The following is a 19,885-nucleotide window of genomic DNA, read 5'->3' on the forward strand; positions in this document are numbered from 1 at the left end:
TCTTTTTTCTTAGTTACATGGGCTGTAAATATCTTCTCTCAATTTTTGGCTTCTCTTTCTATGTTTTTATAGTATCTTTTCATGATCAGATTTTCTTAATATTACTGTGGTCAAATTTATCAAACCTTTCTTATGATTTGGATTTTTTTGTGTTAAATAAGAAATCACATAAGCATTCTCCTACATCTTCTTCTAAAAGTTATAAATGTTGCCTTTCGTATTTGAGACTACAATCCATTTGAAATCTATTTCATGAATGGTATGAGGTCAGATCCAATTTCATTTTTTTCCATTTGAATCGTCAATTTTCCCAGCCATTTGTTAGTCCATCCTTGCCCCACTAATCTGCAGTGTCAGTTTTGTATCATTCTCAAACTAACATGAATGGATCAGTCTGTTTCTGAACTCTATCCTGTTGCACTGGTCTACTTGTCAATTGCTGAGATTACACTACACTATCTTAATACTATTGCTTTACAATGAATCTCAGCATCTGAAAGAACAAGTTCCCTCACCTTGGTTTTCTTCAGGAGTATCTTGACTATTCTGGGTCAAGTTGTTCTTCCACCTACATTTTAGAAACAACTTGTCATGTTCCAAAAAAAAAAAAAAAAAAAAACCCTGTTCAAATTCTGATGGAAACTGTATGGAATACATAGATTAATTTGGCATAATGTCATTTTTACAATATTGAGGCTTCCTATCTCTTTTGATTTATATGGGTCTTCTTGAATGTCTTTTCATGGGTCTTGAGCTTCTTTCGTTAAATTCATACTAGCTACCTTATATTTTTTGTTGCTATCATAAATGGTAGCTTGTAAAAAATTACGTTTTTTGGGACTTCCCTGGTGGTGCAGTGGTTAAGAATCTGCCTACCAATGCAGGGGATACGGGTTCGAGCCCTGGTCCAGGAAGATCCCACATGCCACGGAGCAACTAAGCCCGTGTGCCAAAACTACTAAGCCTGCACTCTAGAGCCCGCAAACCACAAGTACTGAAGCCCTCGCGCCTAGAGCCAGTGCTCTGCAGCAAGAGAAGCCACTGCAATGAGAAGCCCGTGCACTGCAACGAAGAGTAGCCCCCACTCACTGCAACTAGAGGAAAGCCCGCACGTAGCAACGAAGACCCAACACAGCAAAAAATAAATAAATAAATAAATTTGTATTAAAAAAAATTACGGTTTTTGTCAGAGTTGACTGATGTCTTATGATTCTAAGAGCCATCTACCCTGCTAAATTCTTAATTCTAATGACCTGTAGGCTCGAGTTTTTTTATGTATTCAATTTTATTATGTGTGAATAATGACAGTTTTGCCTCTTTTCACTCCTTATATTTTTTTTTATCTCTTTTGCTTGTCTACTACTTGCTAGGACCTCTAGGATAACATTGAATAGATGTGGTAATAAACATTTAGTGGGGCACTTCCCTGGTGGCACAGTGGTTAAGAATCCACCTGCCAATGCAGGGGACACGGGTTCGAGCCCTGGTACGGGAACATACCACATGCCGCGGAGCAACTAGGCCCGTGAGCCACAACTGCTGAGCCTGCACTCTAGAGCCCGTGAGCCACAACTACTGAGCCCACGTGCCACAACTACTGAAGCCTGCGCGCCTAGAGCCCGTGCTCCACAGCAAGAGGAGCCACCACAATGAGAAGCCCGTGCACCACAACAAACAGCAGTCCCTGCTCACCGCAACTAGAGAAAGCCCACATGCAGCAACGAAGACCCAATGCAGCCAAGAATAAATAAATAAATAAATTTATTTTAAAAAAAACATTTAGTGGTGAAATGTTAAAAATATTCTTAATTTTAAAGGAAATTCTTGATTTTAACATTTGACCACTAAATATGATTGATAGAGACTTTTGTTAGCCTCACATAACAAGTTAAGAAAGTTCCTATGTATTTCTAGCTTAATAAACTTTTTACCATGAATAACTGTTCAACTTTATTTAGTGTTTGTCTTCATCTAATAAAATGATTATATACATTTTTCCTCTAGTTAATGTGTGAATTGTATGAGTTTTAAAATGTTGAACCAACTTTGTGTTTCTTACATAGACACAGTTGGTCATGATAATATATATATAGACTTTAAAATACATTTCTGGATTCAACATTTACCTTTGTGAACAAGTAGGTTTTTTTTTTTTTAAAATAAAGAGAATTCTGGCCAGCCAGTGGGCGTTCACTTCACTCATCTGAGAGTAGAGGAGGAACTCTATTCCAGAACACAATCATGTTAGTTTAAACCTCAGAAACCTGTATTAACCCCATATCCATCCTAACTGTTAAATATACAGATCTATACTACATTAGCTACACAGAAAACCATACTCAAGGCATTTGCCAGGGAGTATAACCTCTAACTTATTGACAATTTATATTTATTAAAAGCTCACAAAGAACTACAACACTTGTATAAAAAGAATGTTTTCTTGTTTTTTTGTTTTTAAGAAAAAACAAATCCCCAACGCTTTGAGGATTTTTACCAACTCTTTACTCGGTAATGCAGGTCACGCTCCAATTATGGAAGATATTTTTTTATGCTTAGTTGCATTAAGGACTCATTCCTAAACAAAACAAGTCGTGACTTCACATGGAACCAATAAATGGATTTTTTTTAATAAAAGGAAGACTGGCAATAAAGCTTGCCCATTCAATTTCAAATATTGGTTATAAGGTATAGCCACTGATATTCTTTCATGTTTAGAAATTCTTCGTCATTATTCAATTTTTTTTTTTTTTTTTTTTTTTTTTTTGCAGTATGCGGGCCTCACTGTTGTGGCCTCTCCCGCTGTGGAGCACAGGCTCCGGATGCGCAGGCTCAGCGGCCATGGCTCACGGGCCCAGCTGCTCCACGGCATGTGGGGTCTTCCCGGACCAGGGCACGAACCCGCGTCCCCTGCATCGGCAGGCAGACTCTCAACCACTGTGCCACCAGGGAACCCCCCCCAAATGTTTTTAATCATGCTAATAAACTTGTTTACAAACAAACAAACCTCCCACAACAGCTGAATGGGGACATCTTAATGAATAGTCAATCCATCCTCTCCAGCAAATATTCTAAATTTTATCTGTAGGTATCCACACAAAGAATAAAGTTAATATAGGAAAAAATAAATAAGAAAAGAAATCCCCACTTGATTAATCCAAAAGAAGGCAAGAAAGCAGATAAAAAGAACACAGAAAGATTTTTTGTTAAATTAAAAACAAATAGTAAGATGTTAGATTTAAACTCAATATATCAGTAAATAAATTAAATAGCAACTTTCTAAATGCATATTAAAGATTGAGAAAAGTTTTTAAAAGCAAGATTGAGACTGTAATAGAAATAAACAACTAACCATGGCTTATAAAAGACATGGAAAATTTGCAGTAAAAGAATGGAAAAAGGTACCACACAAACACTGACTAAAAGAAAGCTGATACAGCTCTTAAAATCTCAAACAAAATCGATAACAAGGTGAATTACTAGAAATAAAGAGGGACATTTCCTAATGATCAGAGGTCAATCTACCAAGAAAATATAACAATTCTAAATTGTATGTATCCATTAACATCACCTCAAACACATAAAGCAAAAACCAACATAACCAAAAGAAGAAATAGATAAATCTACAATTATAGTGTTATTTTTTGACGCATCTCCCTCAGTAGCACATTCTAGGAGTTTTGAATATGGTTAACAAATTTGACCTGACATACATGACAGAGCACCTGAGCACCCACCTAGGTCAACATAGAGCTAAGTATCATCATTTCTTATACATCCTCTCCTCTCAGTAATTTAAACTGCTTTTACTGAACAGTACATTGTATATTTATGTGATGCCATTAGTCCACACTGAGGTTCACTGTGTGAAAATGCCCTAATACAATCATCAGTGGATCTACTGTAAGGATGTTATAAATATTAATATCACTGCTCCAAATCATGCATTATTTCTACCAATAGTTATACTTCTCTTGAGCAGATGGTTTGTTTTAATCTTATGAACACTGTGTAGAATGTAATGGACCAGGGTTTCCATCTCCTTCTGATGACTAGACAGTTTACAGCCAAATTAAAGACTTAGCTTCAGAAATAATATAAATATGGTATATACACTTGTAGCATCATATCTGGTTCTACTCTGTCCTTATTCTCATTGTTCTCCTTTATCTTGCCACTTTCAATTCACTCTATCCTGTCATATAAAGGTATTGCTCCAAGGTATTTCTAGACAGTGCATGAATGAATGAAATATAAGAATTTTAAAAACACACAGGTGGTGAAAAAGGCAAATACCCTTAATGGCAGTTGTTTACTTCCCTTTGCTCTTCCTGATAAAGACTTTATTTAAATATGAGTAAGTTACAAAACAAAGATTCAATTCAGAAAAATCAGATTCAGTGCAAACCAATAAGCTAACGAATGGGTCACAATAAACAAATACCATACGATAGGGCCTACTGACCAAAGAATTAGCTGGCCTGAGTATCTAAGCAGGCTCAGAGTTCTACTGATATGTCCACAAATCCCAGGTTTGGAACCATGCTTACTGGGTTCAGGATTCAAATGTGGACTACTATCTTAGAGATCTACTTTTAAGAAATCTGGGGCCTGGGACTTCCCTGGTGGTGCAGTAGTTAAGAATCTGCCTGCCAATGAGGGGACACAGGTTTGAGCCCTGGTCCAGGAAGATCCCACATGCCATGGAGCAACTAGGCCTGTGTGCCACAACTACCGAGCCTGCACTCTAGAGCCCATGAGCCACAACTACTGAGCCATGTACCACAACTACTGAAGACCTCACGCCTAGAGCCGGTGCTCCGCAACAAGAGAAGCCACCACAATGAGAAGGTTGCACACCACTACGAAGAGTAGCCTCCACTCACTGCAACTAGAGAAAGCCCGTGGGCAGCAACGAAGACCCAATGCAGCCTAAATAAATAAATAAATAAATAAAAATTAAAAAAAAAAAAAAAAAAAAGAAACCTGGGGTCTTATTGCAACAGTTGAACCATTTTGTGGAAAAAGAGTAAGGGAAAAGGAAAAAGAGTAAGGGAAAAGAGAAACAGCAAGAAGATGTTATTTTCATTATCATTATGCTCCTTTCTCTAGGATATTCTTTTTTTTTTTTTTTTTTTTTTTTTTTTTTTTGCGGTACGCGGGCCTCTCACTGTTGTGGCCTCTCCCATTGCGGAGCACAGGCTCCGGACGCGCAGGCTCAGCGGCCATGGCTCACGGGCCCAGCCGCTCCGCGGCATGTGGGATCCTCCCAGACCGGGGCACGAACCCGTGTCCCCCGCATTGGCAGGCGGACTCTCAACCACTGCGCCACCAGGGAAGCCCTAGGATATTCTTAAATTACCTAAAAAGTAGCTAAGAAATATTTTTATTTTTAAAGATATCGGGATTGGGACTTTCCTGGTGGTTCCGTGGTAAAGAATCTGCCTTCCAGTGCAGGGGACGTGGGTTCAATCCCTGGTCAGGGAACTAAGATCCCACATGCTGCAGGCCAACTAAGCCAGTGCGCCACAGCTACTGAGCTTGAGTGTGTCAACTAGAGAGCCTGCATGCTGCAAACTACAGAACCCAAGTACCCTGGAGCCTGCGCACCACAACTAGAGAAAAGAAAACCCGCACACTGCAACTAGAGAGAAGCCCACGAGCCACAACGAAAGATCCCGCATGCCGTAACTAAGACCCAATGCAGCCAAACATAAATAAATAAATAAATAAATAAATAACAAATCTTTTAAAAAAAGATATCAGGATTGACTAATTCCAGCCACAATTTGTTATGAAAGTCTAGACTTTCCTGTAATCCTCTATCTTGCAATTTAAGTCTTTCTCTTCTTGCACAGTTCTCATTAGAGTTAAGAAATAGTAAGTAACTAAAGGAACTAAGGATAAAAGGCTTTATATATCATCTTCCAGGTTCATACTTTGGAGAAGATAACTTGAAGTGTTATCTAATCAGTGCCCCACTGGCAGAGTAGATGGGTGTGAAATAAAAGGAGCATTTGGTAGTAATGCCCAAACTTCAAAGGGATCCTTGAATTAAACTTACAAACCTAGCAGTGACCCAGTTCCTGTTATGCCTCAAAACTATTAATGGTATTGCTTTGGATTTCCTGACTTCCTATGATTTCGGCCTTTTCTGGGGGCAAACAGTTCCTATCAGTTTTCTAGGAGAAGCAGCAGACTACAGAAAACCAGTACGGCTCAGTTGAATAGTTAAGAAAATGGGCTGTGGAGCTGGATGAGTCCAGCTCCTGGTTCTGTCTCTTGCTCATTGAGTGACCTTGGACAGACAGTTTAATTTCTCCATCTGCAGTTTCCTGATCTGTAAAATGGGATGACAGCAATACTACTTCTTAGGGTTGTTGTGAGGATTAAATGAATTGCTGTAACTTAAAACACTGCCTGGCCCATAGAAACACTACATCAGTTCGCAGGAATAATTTTTTTAAGTGAAGTATGGTTGATTTACAATATTTTGTTAAAGTATTGTTTGTTATCACTATTGCTGACTTTGCAAATGTTATCTTTTTCCATTAAGAGAGTTTTTAGTTTCTGAGAAAAAACAAAACTGTTAATGGGTCACAATGCTTACAGAATTAAGTATAAGCTCTTCTTCTGGCATCCAAAGACTACTTTTACTCCAAGAACACCCTATAACACACTTTTAACATAAGGTCCCACTTTTAACATAAGGTCTATGAATCAGGAAAAAAATTATTCTAATTTTATTCACTTTTTTCTCTTCTTCAAACTCCCTCTCATCTCTTAAAATGTTTATATCATCTATTTGTTTCATACCAAACCCTTCACCTGCCTCAGGAAGAGCACGGTACTTAAGTGAGTTTCTTAGAGAAGTTAATCAAACTACGACTACAACCCTTTTTCCTACCAAGATCTCTCTAACATGCCTGTTTTCTGCACTTTTTCTAATCCTGACTTGAATATCTGAGTGGCCACAGACATTTCTAGTCACTTCGGGGCCTTTGGATACGAGGTAGAGAACTCTTATACAGACCAGCATTACTCAGACACTAAGAAATTATAAATATGAAACACGGCAGTGGGACAAAACTGTCATTTTTCACATCCTGGAACACATGTAAACTAATATCTGACCAGCATACTGGTGTAAACTAGAAGGGATTTAGAGTTTGTTTCATCTCTTGGTGAAAAGAAATTGTTATATTTGCTTTATGGATTTTAAGAAAAAAGTATCAGAATGTGTTAAATAATATATTTGTATATATAATCTACCAACATTTTTTTTTTTTGGTGTGCGGCGTGGCTTGTGGGATCTTAGTTTCCTGATCAGGGATTGAACCCAGGGCCCTCAGCAGTGAAAGCGTAGAGTCCTAACCACTGGACCTCCAAGGAATTCCCAATCTGTCAACATTTTAATGAGATACTTGAGTAGGCTTAGTTTATAGAAAGAACCATACATATGATGTTTGGATATAAAATTAACTGTGGCAAATTTTTGCATGGTTTGAAAAACGGTTTTATCACTCTAAAAATGTACAATAATTTAATATCGAGAGTCACATAATTAATCCATCCCCAGTTGGGACTCTCGTTCCTAGAAGAACATGAGTTCTTATGAAAAAGCAGCTGCTTACATGCTCTTCCTTTCCTCCTCTTACCTTTCTGCCTCCTTCACTCTCTCCTTCCTTTTCTTTCACATTTCATTCTAACATAGCTTTTCACTGACCTATAATTGATAATCCTTTTGCTTCACTGAGCTGCCTCAGACCTGAAAAGATGCTAAACCACTCATCCTATCAATAAAACACTCCAGTGCTTGGAAAACAAATCAGAACTGGACAGTCCACAGGAGGTGGGGAGGTAAAGCACTGCACCTCAAGGTGCAGACTAGCAGAACTGACTTCAACCGCTGTACCCATCCTGTTGCAAAAAGGTGTGTGTTGGCGGGGAGGGTGATCATTAAATACCAAATGGCCTGTGTTTGGTCCACTGCTTTACTTCCTTTTCTGAACCTCTAGGACTTCAGCGTTCCCTAGCAACAGAAGCAAAGGATCAATTTAGAAAAGTGCTTTCCAGAGCATTCCTATCTAGCTACTGACCAAGCCATTTTAGTTTATGTGATCAAGCAATTGAAACTCAAGGAGATTTATCACTGACTGTCCTCGGCAGCAAAACTGGAAGAGTACTGCTTGATATGTATGCTACTAATGTCTGAGATGACTGATTCTACCTCTACTGCACAAGCATGGATTGGTTTCAGGAAGAATTAGTAGTCTCTGCATCTCACTGTGAACCGACAGTGTTGCTAGGGAAACTGATAATTATGTGGCAAAATGGAGGGTGCAGAATAGAAGAAAAAGGGTTCAGAAGAAATGTAAGGTTTTGATCCAAATCAGCATGTTTATAGTAATAGTTTGTTGATCTTCTGTAGTCATATAATTTAATAAATACCATTAATTATATGTTTGACAAGATACAGATTTCTGAACTAAAAGAAATGAATTAGACTCTGGAAAGCTACTGGTTACTGATCATACTTTGTGTATGGCATAGCAGGAATATATATTTATTATAAACTATGATGAATTTGAAGAATTAAAATATTCAAAAAGGTGAGAAAAACACATTGATTTGATTTCTGACTTTTTAAAGAAAACAATCTTATCAAGTTCCAGATATAAAAATTGTAACTCCATAAAAGCTCTAATAAAATTTCTTTTTTTCACCTCAAACACCCTTTAGGGTGGAGAAGAAAGAAGTGTTGCCATTTTGATACATAGTAAAAAACCAAGCCAGAGAAGTTGAATGACCTTCCTAATGTCACATACCTCTTCAGTTAGTGGTAATGTTGGTGCTAAATACTCTTCTTTAACTGCCTGGGAGGCATTATTTTTTTTTTTTTTTTTTTTTTTTTTTTTTTTTTTTTTTTTTTTTTTTTTGTGGTACGCGGGCCTCTCACCGTTGTGGCCTCTCCCGTTGCGGAGCACAGGCTCCGGACGCGCAGGCTCAGCAGCCATGGCTCACGGGCCCAGCCGCTCCGCGGCATATGGGATCCTCCCAGACCGGGGCACGAACCCGTATCCCCTGCATCGGCAGGCGGACTCTCAACCACTGCGCCACCAGGGAGGCCCTGGGAGGCATTATTTACAGATTATGTCTTAGTAAGTGAAAACACAGCAAAAGGATATAAACTTAGTGAACAGATGCAAATCTCTAAATACCACTTTACTTTTAAATGAAAATTTCCAATACTTTTCACTTTCAATGGCTAAGAGTTTAGTTCTGAAAGTTAATGATATGATATAAACACTTGTTTATCAGGAAAATCTCACTGGAGACATTTTAATATGTGCGAAAGAGCATCAAAGAATTAAACAGCTCATTAGTGATCACAGTTTTACTGCATGTCAAACCACTGCCTGTGAGTTGTCAGTCCCTTCACGACAATGCTGCCACATGACATTCTTTTATTTTCACTTTTTCTAAGGTCTACTAGGTACCTATTTTAAAAGATGAAATAAAAAGTTTTATGTCCGTCTGTGCATTTATCATTATAAATTCTTATACATTCTCTAATTTATAAATACACTATACGTATTAAAACATTCATACACATTCTTGTACACACAGTCTATGCACGGGCACGTGTGAGGGAAGCAAATAAGTGATTTATTTATGGTTGGTGTATGAAAGAAGACAGCCATTCACAATACAAAATGCTTCCCGTGTTCTGGTCTGATTTGGTCTCTGACAGGAAAGAATGAGACGTATACACAGGACATCGTGGTAAAAGCAGAAAACTACACAGAACTTCTTAACTCAGTGAATTCCAAGTGCTAGAAGTCAGCCTTCTGATGTTATGAAAAAGATCTTCTTTCTAGGGACTTAAAAATCACTCATTTTAAGCCTTACTAATTAATACTTAAGTAGTGTAACTCACCCTATATGGGACGAGCTATCAATTTAAGGCAGTTTATTAAGCTTATCAATTTTATGGTGGTTTAAAAATAATATCTGACTTGTCTGAGTTGGAATTTTGTTAATTCTTTACATCAAAGATTTATTTTTGATAAGACGAGAGAAAAATTATAACTTCCTATTTTGATAAGCCCTTTTTTCTTTCCCACAGCAGGAAGGCTTTTTCAACTTTTAAATCTCTGAGTTAAAAAAAGAAGAATGTAAGGCCAAATTTTACAGTCATTAAAAACATTTTTTATGGTTACGTTAAACAAACCTTGACTTAGGCCATCTTGACAAGATGTCTGCTTGACATCCAAATTCTCCAAGGTATCTCCTTTAGAGACCTCACTAAGAGATGTTCTTCTCTCAAAGATGTTGTTGTTATTGTTAACTTGAGTCCCATTTTGCTTCAGTAGCCTGAACACCTCAGCTTCCAAATCTCTAATCTAAGAGAGAAAAAAAATATCCATTCATGAAACCCTAAATCGGCACTTCTCTCCAAGCACTAGTCAAAACTACCCTATTATTCTTTTTTTTTTAATTTTATTAAAATATAGTTGATTTACAACATTGTGTTTAATTTCTGCTGTATAGCAAAGTGACTCAGTTATACATATATATATTCTTTTCAAATTCTTTTCCATTATGGTTTACCACAGGATACTGAACATAGTTCCCCGTGCTATACAGTAAGACCTTGCTGTTCATCCAAACTATATATAATAGTTTGCTTCTGCTAATCCCAAACCCCCAGTCCTTCCCTCCTCAACCCTCCTGCATCTTTGGCATCCACAAGTCTGTTCCCTATGTCTGTAAGTCTGTTTCTGTTTCATAGATATGTTCATTTGTGTTGTATTTTAGATTCCACATGTTAGTGATATCATATGGTATTTGTCTTTCTCTTTCTGACTTACTTCACTTAGTGTGATAATCTCTACTATTTCATTCTTTTTAATGGCTGAGTAATAGTCCATTGTATACATGTACCACATCTTCTTTATCCATTCATCTGTCAATGGACATTTAGGTTGTTTCCACATCTTGGCTATTGTAAATAGTGCTGCTATGAACATGGGGGTGCATGTATCTTTTCAAATTATAGTTTTGTCTGGCTACCGTATTACTCAGTGGCTTTGATCATATAACTCACCCGTACTTGCAGGCCTTGAACTTCCACAAGATGAGCTTTTTCCAACTCTTCTATTTTCTTTCTTTCTGCTTCCTGTCTTTTGATGAAATCAAGTTCTCTTAAGAAGAAAATAACAGATCTCATTGTATCAAACACTCAAATGAGGAAACGTAAAAATTCTTATCAGAAGCAATGAACTGCACAGTGAAATAAATAACTAGACAGCTGTTTAAATAAATAAAACTCAATCACAGAGAAAAGGTATCTAGTAATGAAAGCAAATAAAATGTTTTAATGGATTACAAAGTAAAGAAAAATGCTTTGATTCTGCTTACTAAGATTTTCATCTTTAGCTCCTGACTCTAGAGCACCCGTTCATATTTAGATAGAAGCTACTGAACTAATGACCCACGTTGGATAACTTAGTGGAGATAATTACATGTCGAGTAGATATAATTCCACATTTATAAAGTCATTTACCTAGTAAACTGATGGAACTGGATGGTAAGAGTTTTAAAAAGATAATTATAATAAGATTGCTTCCTATAAATGACAGTAGAGGGGTTGTTGGGTCAGAAACACTGAGGGGGAGCTGTCACTACATACCTGAGGATAATATGGGGAGAAGGAGAAATACCTCCATTTTGAGAGTCTGGAATGCAATATGCAAATTTGGTAGAATTTATTATAAAATTATTACATGAAATAGTTAGGTATATTTTTGGTAAAAAGAGTTAAAATAGTGATGTACTGAATTCGTGGTCATAAAAACAATTACCCCTTTCCAATACACTTTTTTTTTTTTTTTGCAGTACGCGGGCCTCTCACTGTTGTGGCCTCTCCCGTTGTGGAGCACAGGCTCCGGACGCGCAGGCTCAGCGGCCATGGCTCACGGGCCTAGCCGCTCCACGGCATATGGGATCTTCCTGGACCGGGGCACAAACCCGTGTCCCCTGCATCGGCAGGTGGACTCTCAACCACTGTGCCACCAGGGAAGCCCTATGCTTAGCTTTTAAGGCTTGACACAGAAGACCAGATGAGATACTGGTGCTACTTTCTATTATTCTAGCTAGCCAGAAGTAACTGTTGAAAAAAATCCATAAAAAATCTCCCTGGCCAGTCTCCCTGAAATTACACCAAGATTCAACAGATGGAAGCAAAGCAGCATTAGCTCAGAAATAGCGGTTGAAATTTAAAAGCAGAGTGTGGCAGGGCAGGAGGTCTTGCTAATTAATATTTACACTATCTGTAGTGGGAAAATTCTTAAGTTAACTGATTCTAAGAATAGACATAGAAGCAGCCTCATCAAGGCCCCAGTTGCTGCTTTGTAAGTACTTTATCCAATAGTCATTCTGCATGACTTCAGCTGGGCTTCTTGCTTCTAAACCACAGATGCTTCAAAAAGGATAGAGGTTCAAATGGTTTAACAGTTACTATTAATGATTAACAACAACAACAAAACAGGAGGTTGCCAAAAAATTATAGAAGAAAAAATATAATTGCATATGAAAAATGATGCAAGAGATTTCTAAAACTTAATGTCTATTTATTCATTAACTATGCTCCTTAGGGGCATGACTCTGAGGTCACCTTTTCTTTTCCACTAGATATTATGAAATTACTGGATATAAACCTTCTTTAGATGCACACAACTATTCTTTAGTCATTAGAAGCTGCTTACTTTTGTTGAAAATCCTTGATCAGTTTCTTTGCCTTGTTGTACTTCTTTTCCAAGGCTTGATACTGGCTTTGAGTCTCTTTGAGGTGCTCATTCACCGTGTGGCATAACGTTTGAGCCTCAATCCAGTAGCTCTCCAACTTCAACATTCTTTCTTTATTCTCTTCTATATTCTGCTGGAGTTGGGTTTTTTCTAGTTCCCACCTCACTTTCTCATTTTCTGCTGCTTGCAGCTGGACAAAGCAAATATCAAAGCAAGCATTATCTGGGTACTTCTGTAGCAAAAATCCCTCATATTTTTATAGTGTATTTTAAATTCCATTGTTACATATACTCAAATCATCAAACACACTGAGATGAGAAGAGCAAGTATTTTCATTATTACATAGATTATAAATGGGAGCCTTGAAAAGTGAAAATGTTTGTACAAGGTCACACATCTGATAAATGACAAAACATGGATCTGATTCCAACTCCCATGATCTTTCCATCACACTATGTGATGTATGAAATTCTCTGAGCAGGAAAAAGTGTTTTAGAGTTTGATTCTATCCAATGAACTTCAACACGTTTTCTTTTTTAACATATAATTATAAATAAAAAGTTAACTAAACAGGGAGTGGGGAGAGGCAAGCTGGGAACGCGAGAGGGGCAGAAGCACACAGTATGGCCTAATGGGTAAGAGGGGGACCGTGGAGTCATGCAGTTTAGATTTGAATTCCAGGCTCTGCCATTATTGGCCTTTAAACCTTGGACAAGTAACTGAAGTCCTCTAAGATTAAATAATGTTATCTTTAATCGGAACTGTGATATAACACATCAGCACGTTTGGAACAGCTCCTTGGGCATAATAATCTGATAAAAGTGATTTTTACTTTGTTTCTATCCCTTTTGATGATATTATCACATCCTTTATTTCAACTGACATGAACATAGTTTATAGCTCATTATTTTGCTGACACTGTTCTGAGTTTCTAGAGCCTGATAAATCCCGATTTGAATAAAAGTATAAAAGACAGTGTGAGTAAAAATATAAATGATTGCTGAATTAATTTAAATCTCTCTGATGGGACAGAAAGGCAGCTTCTTGTGGTTTCTGCTTTCAGGGAAGCTTAGGAACAGATAACACACTGGTCCAAATCCCTCATTTCTGCAGAAATTCAAGACTGATCTCTCAGGTAAGAGCTCAAAGGTCATTTATTCACAATAACCAGCTAACCTTTAAACGAGTGCTTCATCTACTTCACATGCCTCCGTTAAAGTTCAAAAGGATGCAGAGTCATTATAAACTATCAATTTTCAAAATCTAAAACATTCCAAAATCATTCGGAAAGTGGAAATATATGTTTTTATGTATATTTTAAACTAAACATATTGGCAAAACAGGTTACGAAGTAAAAAGTAGTCAAAAACATTTCAAAATTAGGAATTCTATTATCAACTTGGATATAAAAAATCATAGTAAAACAAGCTAATCTATGGCTATTATATGCCAATATAATATTGAGAAAAATATAAAATACTAATTTACAGAATTTTCTAGATTAAATATCTAACACATAAGCTTTGTTAAAGCACTTGCAATCCCAGGTGAATCTTTTTCCCTGACTGTACCTAACAACTAAAAAAAAATCTTCTATTCTTCCATTCTATGACAAGAAACATGGCAATTTAAAACAGGACTGGGTATTTGCTGCATCCTTTATTAAGCAATGTTTCATGTTCGAGTTGTTTATTTACCAACCGCTACTAATTTAAAACTTATTATTCACAGAGCTTGGTTGAAACCATGAATGATGTATAGACATGTTTTGACTAAAGAGCTGCAGAGTTATTAGCTAAAAACACCATTTAACCAAAATAGCCTTGCTAATTCATCTCCATTTAAAACACATGGAAAAACCAAAACAAGTGTATCTAATGTGAACAGGGAAACGGACTGTTAGTAGTGTGAGAGCAATTATGTCTCAATTTTTAAAAGACCGTAAAAAATAAAGATTATTGTGTTTTTAAAGTAACTCAAAAGATATTTTTAAATCTTTGAAATTATGTACTTGATAAAACTAAACACTGTTCAAGAAACTTACAAGTACCTTATAATTTACCAATTAAAAATGCTCTTCTGAATTATATATTATTTCATATATAAACTAAAAACACATACTCCTTTTATCAAGACCTGTATTTCCCCACAAATTTAAATAACATGAACTACACTTGTCTAAAGATTTCTGGTAGCACCTGGCACCTAAAATAAATTATTCATATATTAATTAAATTTCATAATATTTAATTACTAGAAATTGGAAGTTTTCTCTATGAAAGATAAGTAATGTGCTATGTTAAAATATATTATTTCTGATGAATAAGTTAAAAATAAATAATTAAACATTTAAGATAAAATAAAGAGATATAGTATAATGGCATGTGCTTAAGGAATTAGTGGTCAAAATGTAATTTGGATGCTTGAACTATTATAAACATTTACTTTTTAAGAAATTTAATTTATTTTTTAAATAGCAGGTTCTTATTAGTTATCCATTTTATACATATTAGTGTATATATGTCAATCCCAATCTCCCAATTCATCACACCACCACATAAACATTTAGTTTTTGAGGAAAGCTCAGAGGGAACGGGCCACATATGTGCAAATATGTAATTTAAAAATACTGTGCTATTTTCACTGAGGGGTATGGTGGTGCTGACCCCCTAAGAGTATGCACTGGCAGGTTTTTCCACTAACAGTGGAAATGAATCTCTCACATTTGTATTCTTTCAAATGCACAGAAACAAATTCCTTTAGTCCTCGGGTTGAATTTATTCATAGCATCTGAAGTTTAAAAAGTACAATTCAAACATCATGTATTGGTGCTTACCTTGGTCTTCAATTTTTGAATCTCTGCTTCTGTAACTGCATGTTTGATTTGCAACTGAAAATGGAAAATAAAGAAAAAGTCTGAACTAAGTGTATCTATATTTTTAAAGCTTCAGCAGCTAGCAGAATACCTTATTATATAGCTGAAGGCCTAGAAAAGTGCTGCAATGCAGCAGGTTGTAAATTAAAATGTCTAGTGTGTAAAATGACTTTCTAGGTGCAAACTAATTAAACATGGGGTTTATGGCCCACACTCCCTAACATCAGATTAGGTTACGAATTTAATTGTTCAGGGACCAAATAGAAGGAAACACATTTTCTTGCCCTCTTTTCAGCTCTTCCTTTATGATTTGAGTGTCAAGGAATTGTTTCCTTGCAGTCTTGTGGATTGAACAAGCCTCGGCAGGCAAGTCAGCCAGTGGCCGCGGGAAGCTTCAATTCCAAATCTGGAAGAAAGGTGGCGCTCTGGTTCCGTGAGTCGCACGCATTTTAGGCTTAGCAGCTCTTTTACAGCTCAGGCTGCTGCAAAGCTGGAGAAGAGGATGTTGCAGTTCCGCGGCGAAATCTGTAATTTTTTTTTTTTTATTGCAGGAAAAGTACAGATCTAGATTTCTGTCCTTTAGAAGATCTACTCCTATTGAGGACCTAGACCCCCACCCCCAAAGCTTCAGCTACAGTTTATTCTCCTGAAAGCCACCATTTAGATTTGTTTTGCTTCTCCCCTTGCTTCTCCCCTCCCCCCACCACTTTTTCTTCATAGGGAAGAAAAACGAAGGAAACGTTCATTCCTTAAGGGATAAATAAATACACCAAAATTTACGGAAAACGATTTATGGGTTGAAAATCACTTTTCTAAAATCCTTGGGGCCAGATGTTTTTAGAATTCCGAGTTCTTTCAATTTCAGAAACGTAGTAAAATGCATTTTTCCATAAATTGCTTATTGCCCACAGCAGGGTCTGTGGAGGCAACTCTGTAATCAAACACATGAATATGTTTGCCACCAAACGTGAATATTCTCACTAAGGGAGGTACCTAAAGACTGTAAGACTGTAGCATCCTGTCAGTTTTGGTCAGGTTTACCACCCAAGTGAGTGTGCCACAAAATTATTTTTAAAAACTGTCTCAGAGCATTTTGAATTTAGGATTGTACAGAGGGACTGTAAACTTCCCATATTACTGTAATCAAATAAGTTCAGGATTTTCTTATCAGAAAGACGGCTAATGAAAAGACAGAAACGAGCACGTCTGGAGATGACACCGCCTCATAACCCTCAGCTCTCTCTCTGGTTTGTAATCCGTACTTCCTTGGTTTCCACCTGGCCAGCAGGGGCGTATGGGAAGGATGAGGAGGGAAAGAAGTTAGAGTCAAGGACAGGATTCATTCAACACCCTTAGATGCTGATGAATAAAAGCCCAGAAACTGAGAGGCCCCACGCTCCCTGCAAAATGCCCCCTCAGGGATGCTTTCAGGTTTCCTGTTGGGCTTAAAGCTCTGCGGGCTCTGCAGCTACAGGGGTGACCGTGAAACTTTCAGACCTGATTCTGCCCCACTCTCCTGCTTTCAGACCTGGTCGCTCTTGCCTCTTCGGCTCTTGCTCCTTTCACCCTCACTGTTCCCAGGGCCTTCTGTGCTCTAACAGTCTCTAGAGAGGAAGTACTCTTCGTTAGCACAGTGTCTAGCACAGATAAGTCCTCTGTAAAGTTAGCCAAGACTAAGAAAGAAGGATTTGAAGAACTCAAATATGATTACCCTAACTCTACTTCTCAGTTAAAAGTGCTAAATGCTGTAAAACGTTGCACCTGAAATAAAAGCCCTCTGGTTCTAAGCTGAAGAGTAGCAAGAAATCAAAAAGGCAGACTTTTTGATGAACACCGCAGCTAGGAGGAAGTGCCATATCTTACTTTCTCGGTGGTTAACACCCTGTAGGGTAATATATTGCAATACAACTTGTTGGGACTTTGGATTTTCTTTGTTCAAATCGCCATGTTCTCCAGCAAGCTACTTCTCTGGGCCCCGGTTTCCCATGTGAAAAATGAGAGGGCTAGGTGGGAAGAACGCCCAAGGCCCCTGCAAGTACTCCAGGTGTGACACTTATGAAATGAAGGGCCTGGAGATGGTTGTCAAGGCTGAAGAGTCTAGGAATTCTCGTCCCAAGCCAGCATTTTCATCCCTATGAATGCATACACTAGACTAATCCGCTGATGTGTGGGACAAACCGACGTGAAACTGCGATGCAGCCAAGTTGATTTTCAGTTATCCCGCCCCTCCCATCTTAGCGAAACAGATAACAGAAGACAGCTGAACTCGTAAGCGGTGAGGTGAGAACCCGGAGCCCCAGGTGCTGCCCTTTCTCTCCTGTTCCCTTTCTCTCCTGTTCCCTGTCCGTGTACGGCCTCAGCCCCCTCCCTGTTCTCTCAGTGCTGGGGGGGCTGGCGGGCTCCCCAATTCCCACCACTGTACAAAGTACTCCTCCCTCAGGCTCATTATAATTTTTGTAGAGAACCTTCAAAAAAAAAAAAAAAAAAAGCTTGAAGTGTTACTCAGTATAGCCCAATCCTTTAGCTACAGTAAAGCAGAATGAGGTCTGTAAATTCAGAAATTATTCAGAAGATGGACAAAAGTTTTAGTGTGAGGTTTCCCCCAGTACTCATAAGGCTGAAAATTATAGATATGTGATTATTTTCATCTTGCATGCATATTAAGAGAATTTCTACAAATCCATCACTATTAACAGGAAAAGCATTAAAAATAAACTAATCTAACACTTTCATTTTATATAGGAAGAAACTGTGTTTCAGTAGTTTAAGTTGCAGAGCTAGTAAGTGCCAAAGCCAGGTTTTACAAATTCCAGTCCACAGTCCTCTCCTCTAATACTAAGTTTCTTACATTTGTAGGACACTTTTTCCCTTTTCCATCATCTCCTTCCTCACTGCAAATGAATCTGTAAGGGAGGCAGGACAGGCACTGTTAACCTCGCTGTTCAGACAGGGAAAGAGGCTCAGAGAAGTTACATGGCTTCTTCAAGTTCCCAGCAGAAGCAGGTGGTGGAGTGGAAATTATCCCAGGTCTGACTCCACCTACCTCTGTTCCTCCCTTCCTTACGCCCCTCATCTGAACCAGCTTTGGAATACATTTTTCATTTGATCATCAGAGAAACCCTGAGGCATATGTGATCACTGTGACCTCCCAGATGAGAAAGTAGGACTCCACCTGGAAACCACGGATCCCTTCTGGTAGGCTGAGTGTTCTGGCACTACATACAACATGGTGCTCAGTCAGCTGTTACTAGTCATGGAACTTAGAAAGAAATCTCTCCCTCATTATTCAACCAGCATTTACTGAATGAGACTATGTGCCAGGTGCTGTGCTAGTCGTTGAGGATACACGAAAGTGACATAGAACCTACCTTCGAAACACTTACTACAGGGAAATTAATATATACCACCACCTCCTGAGAGAAGTTCCCAGATGCCTCAGAAAAACTTGGGAGAGAAACTTCAGGTGACCTGCAGCTTTGGCCTACGTGTCATATCTCCAACTATGGACCCTGCCTCCCAGGCAAAGTGGGCACGATGGGCCTGGGATACCTCCATTTCATGAGCAAGAGGAAATTGCTGTTCATAGAGGTGAAGTGACTTGACAAAAGAAGCACAGTGCGTACAAAGTTGAGTTTTCTTATTCTAGAGCAGTTCTCCTTTCACGTTTAATAGCCTTTCCAGAGTACAGGTGTAAGGGTTTGCAGACAACCCCGGAGACTGGTCAGGCTGACTGCAGGGGGCAGGGTCTACAGGGCTGGTTAATAGAAACAGAGCCTGAAATACCTGTTGGACCGTTTGGGCTTCAGAGAATCTAGGTTTGGTGAAAAGACTTGGGAAGGGAGGAAACAAATAAAAAGAAAAGGTTAAGGACTGCAGGTCAGTGTCTCTCAACTTATAAGGCCAATCTCTTTCATCTCTTCTGTCATCTTGAACATGAATGGCATCAATATCCACCCCAGGATTACAGCACAAATTAACACACACACTCCCGTGGAGAACAGTAGCTTTCATATAACATTCTGCAGGTGTACCCGCTGTGTTTATTTTCTATTTATTTCTTTCAAAAATATGAATACAGAACATACACTCACATGACTGAATCGATATAATCCAAATATAACTGCACTAGAAATAGAAACATCCTTACACATAAACATTGTAAAACTGAACTTTTGCACTCTTTACTCATCCTGTGCAAGCATG

General features: G+C 38.1%; 1 protein-coding gene across 6 annotated transcripts in view; it reads right to left on the reverse strand.

Annotated features, from left to right (window-relative positions):
* Window positions 1-19,885, reverse strand: part of PPP1R9A (protein phosphatase 1 regulatory subunit 9A) — a gene marked incomplete at both ends in the record, with an annotated part of 293,236 nt that overhangs the window by 46,128 nt on the left and 227,223 nt on the right. For all 6 annotated transcript variants that reach the window (XM_079711711.1, XM_079711710.1, XM_079711708.1 and 3 more), the window contains 4 exons: window positions 10,232-10,403; window positions 11,108-11,204; window positions 12,768-12,997; window positions 15,644-15,697. In XM_079711711.1, the coding sequence (XP_079567837.1) occupies window positions 10,232-10,403; window positions 11,108-11,204; window positions 12,768-12,997; window positions 15,644-15,697 (553 nt within the window). The remainder of the gene's footprint in view (window positions 1-10,231; window positions 10,404-11,107; window positions 11,205-12,767; window positions 12,998-15,643; window positions 15,698-19,885) is intronic.

The sequence above is a fragment of the Hyperoodon ampullatus genome (genome assembly GCF_949752795.1).
Source record: "Hyperoodon ampullatus genome assembly, chromosome: 9".
NCBI lineage: Eukaryota > Metazoa > Chordata > Mammalia > Artiodactyla > Ziphiidae > Hyperoodon > Hyperoodon ampullatus.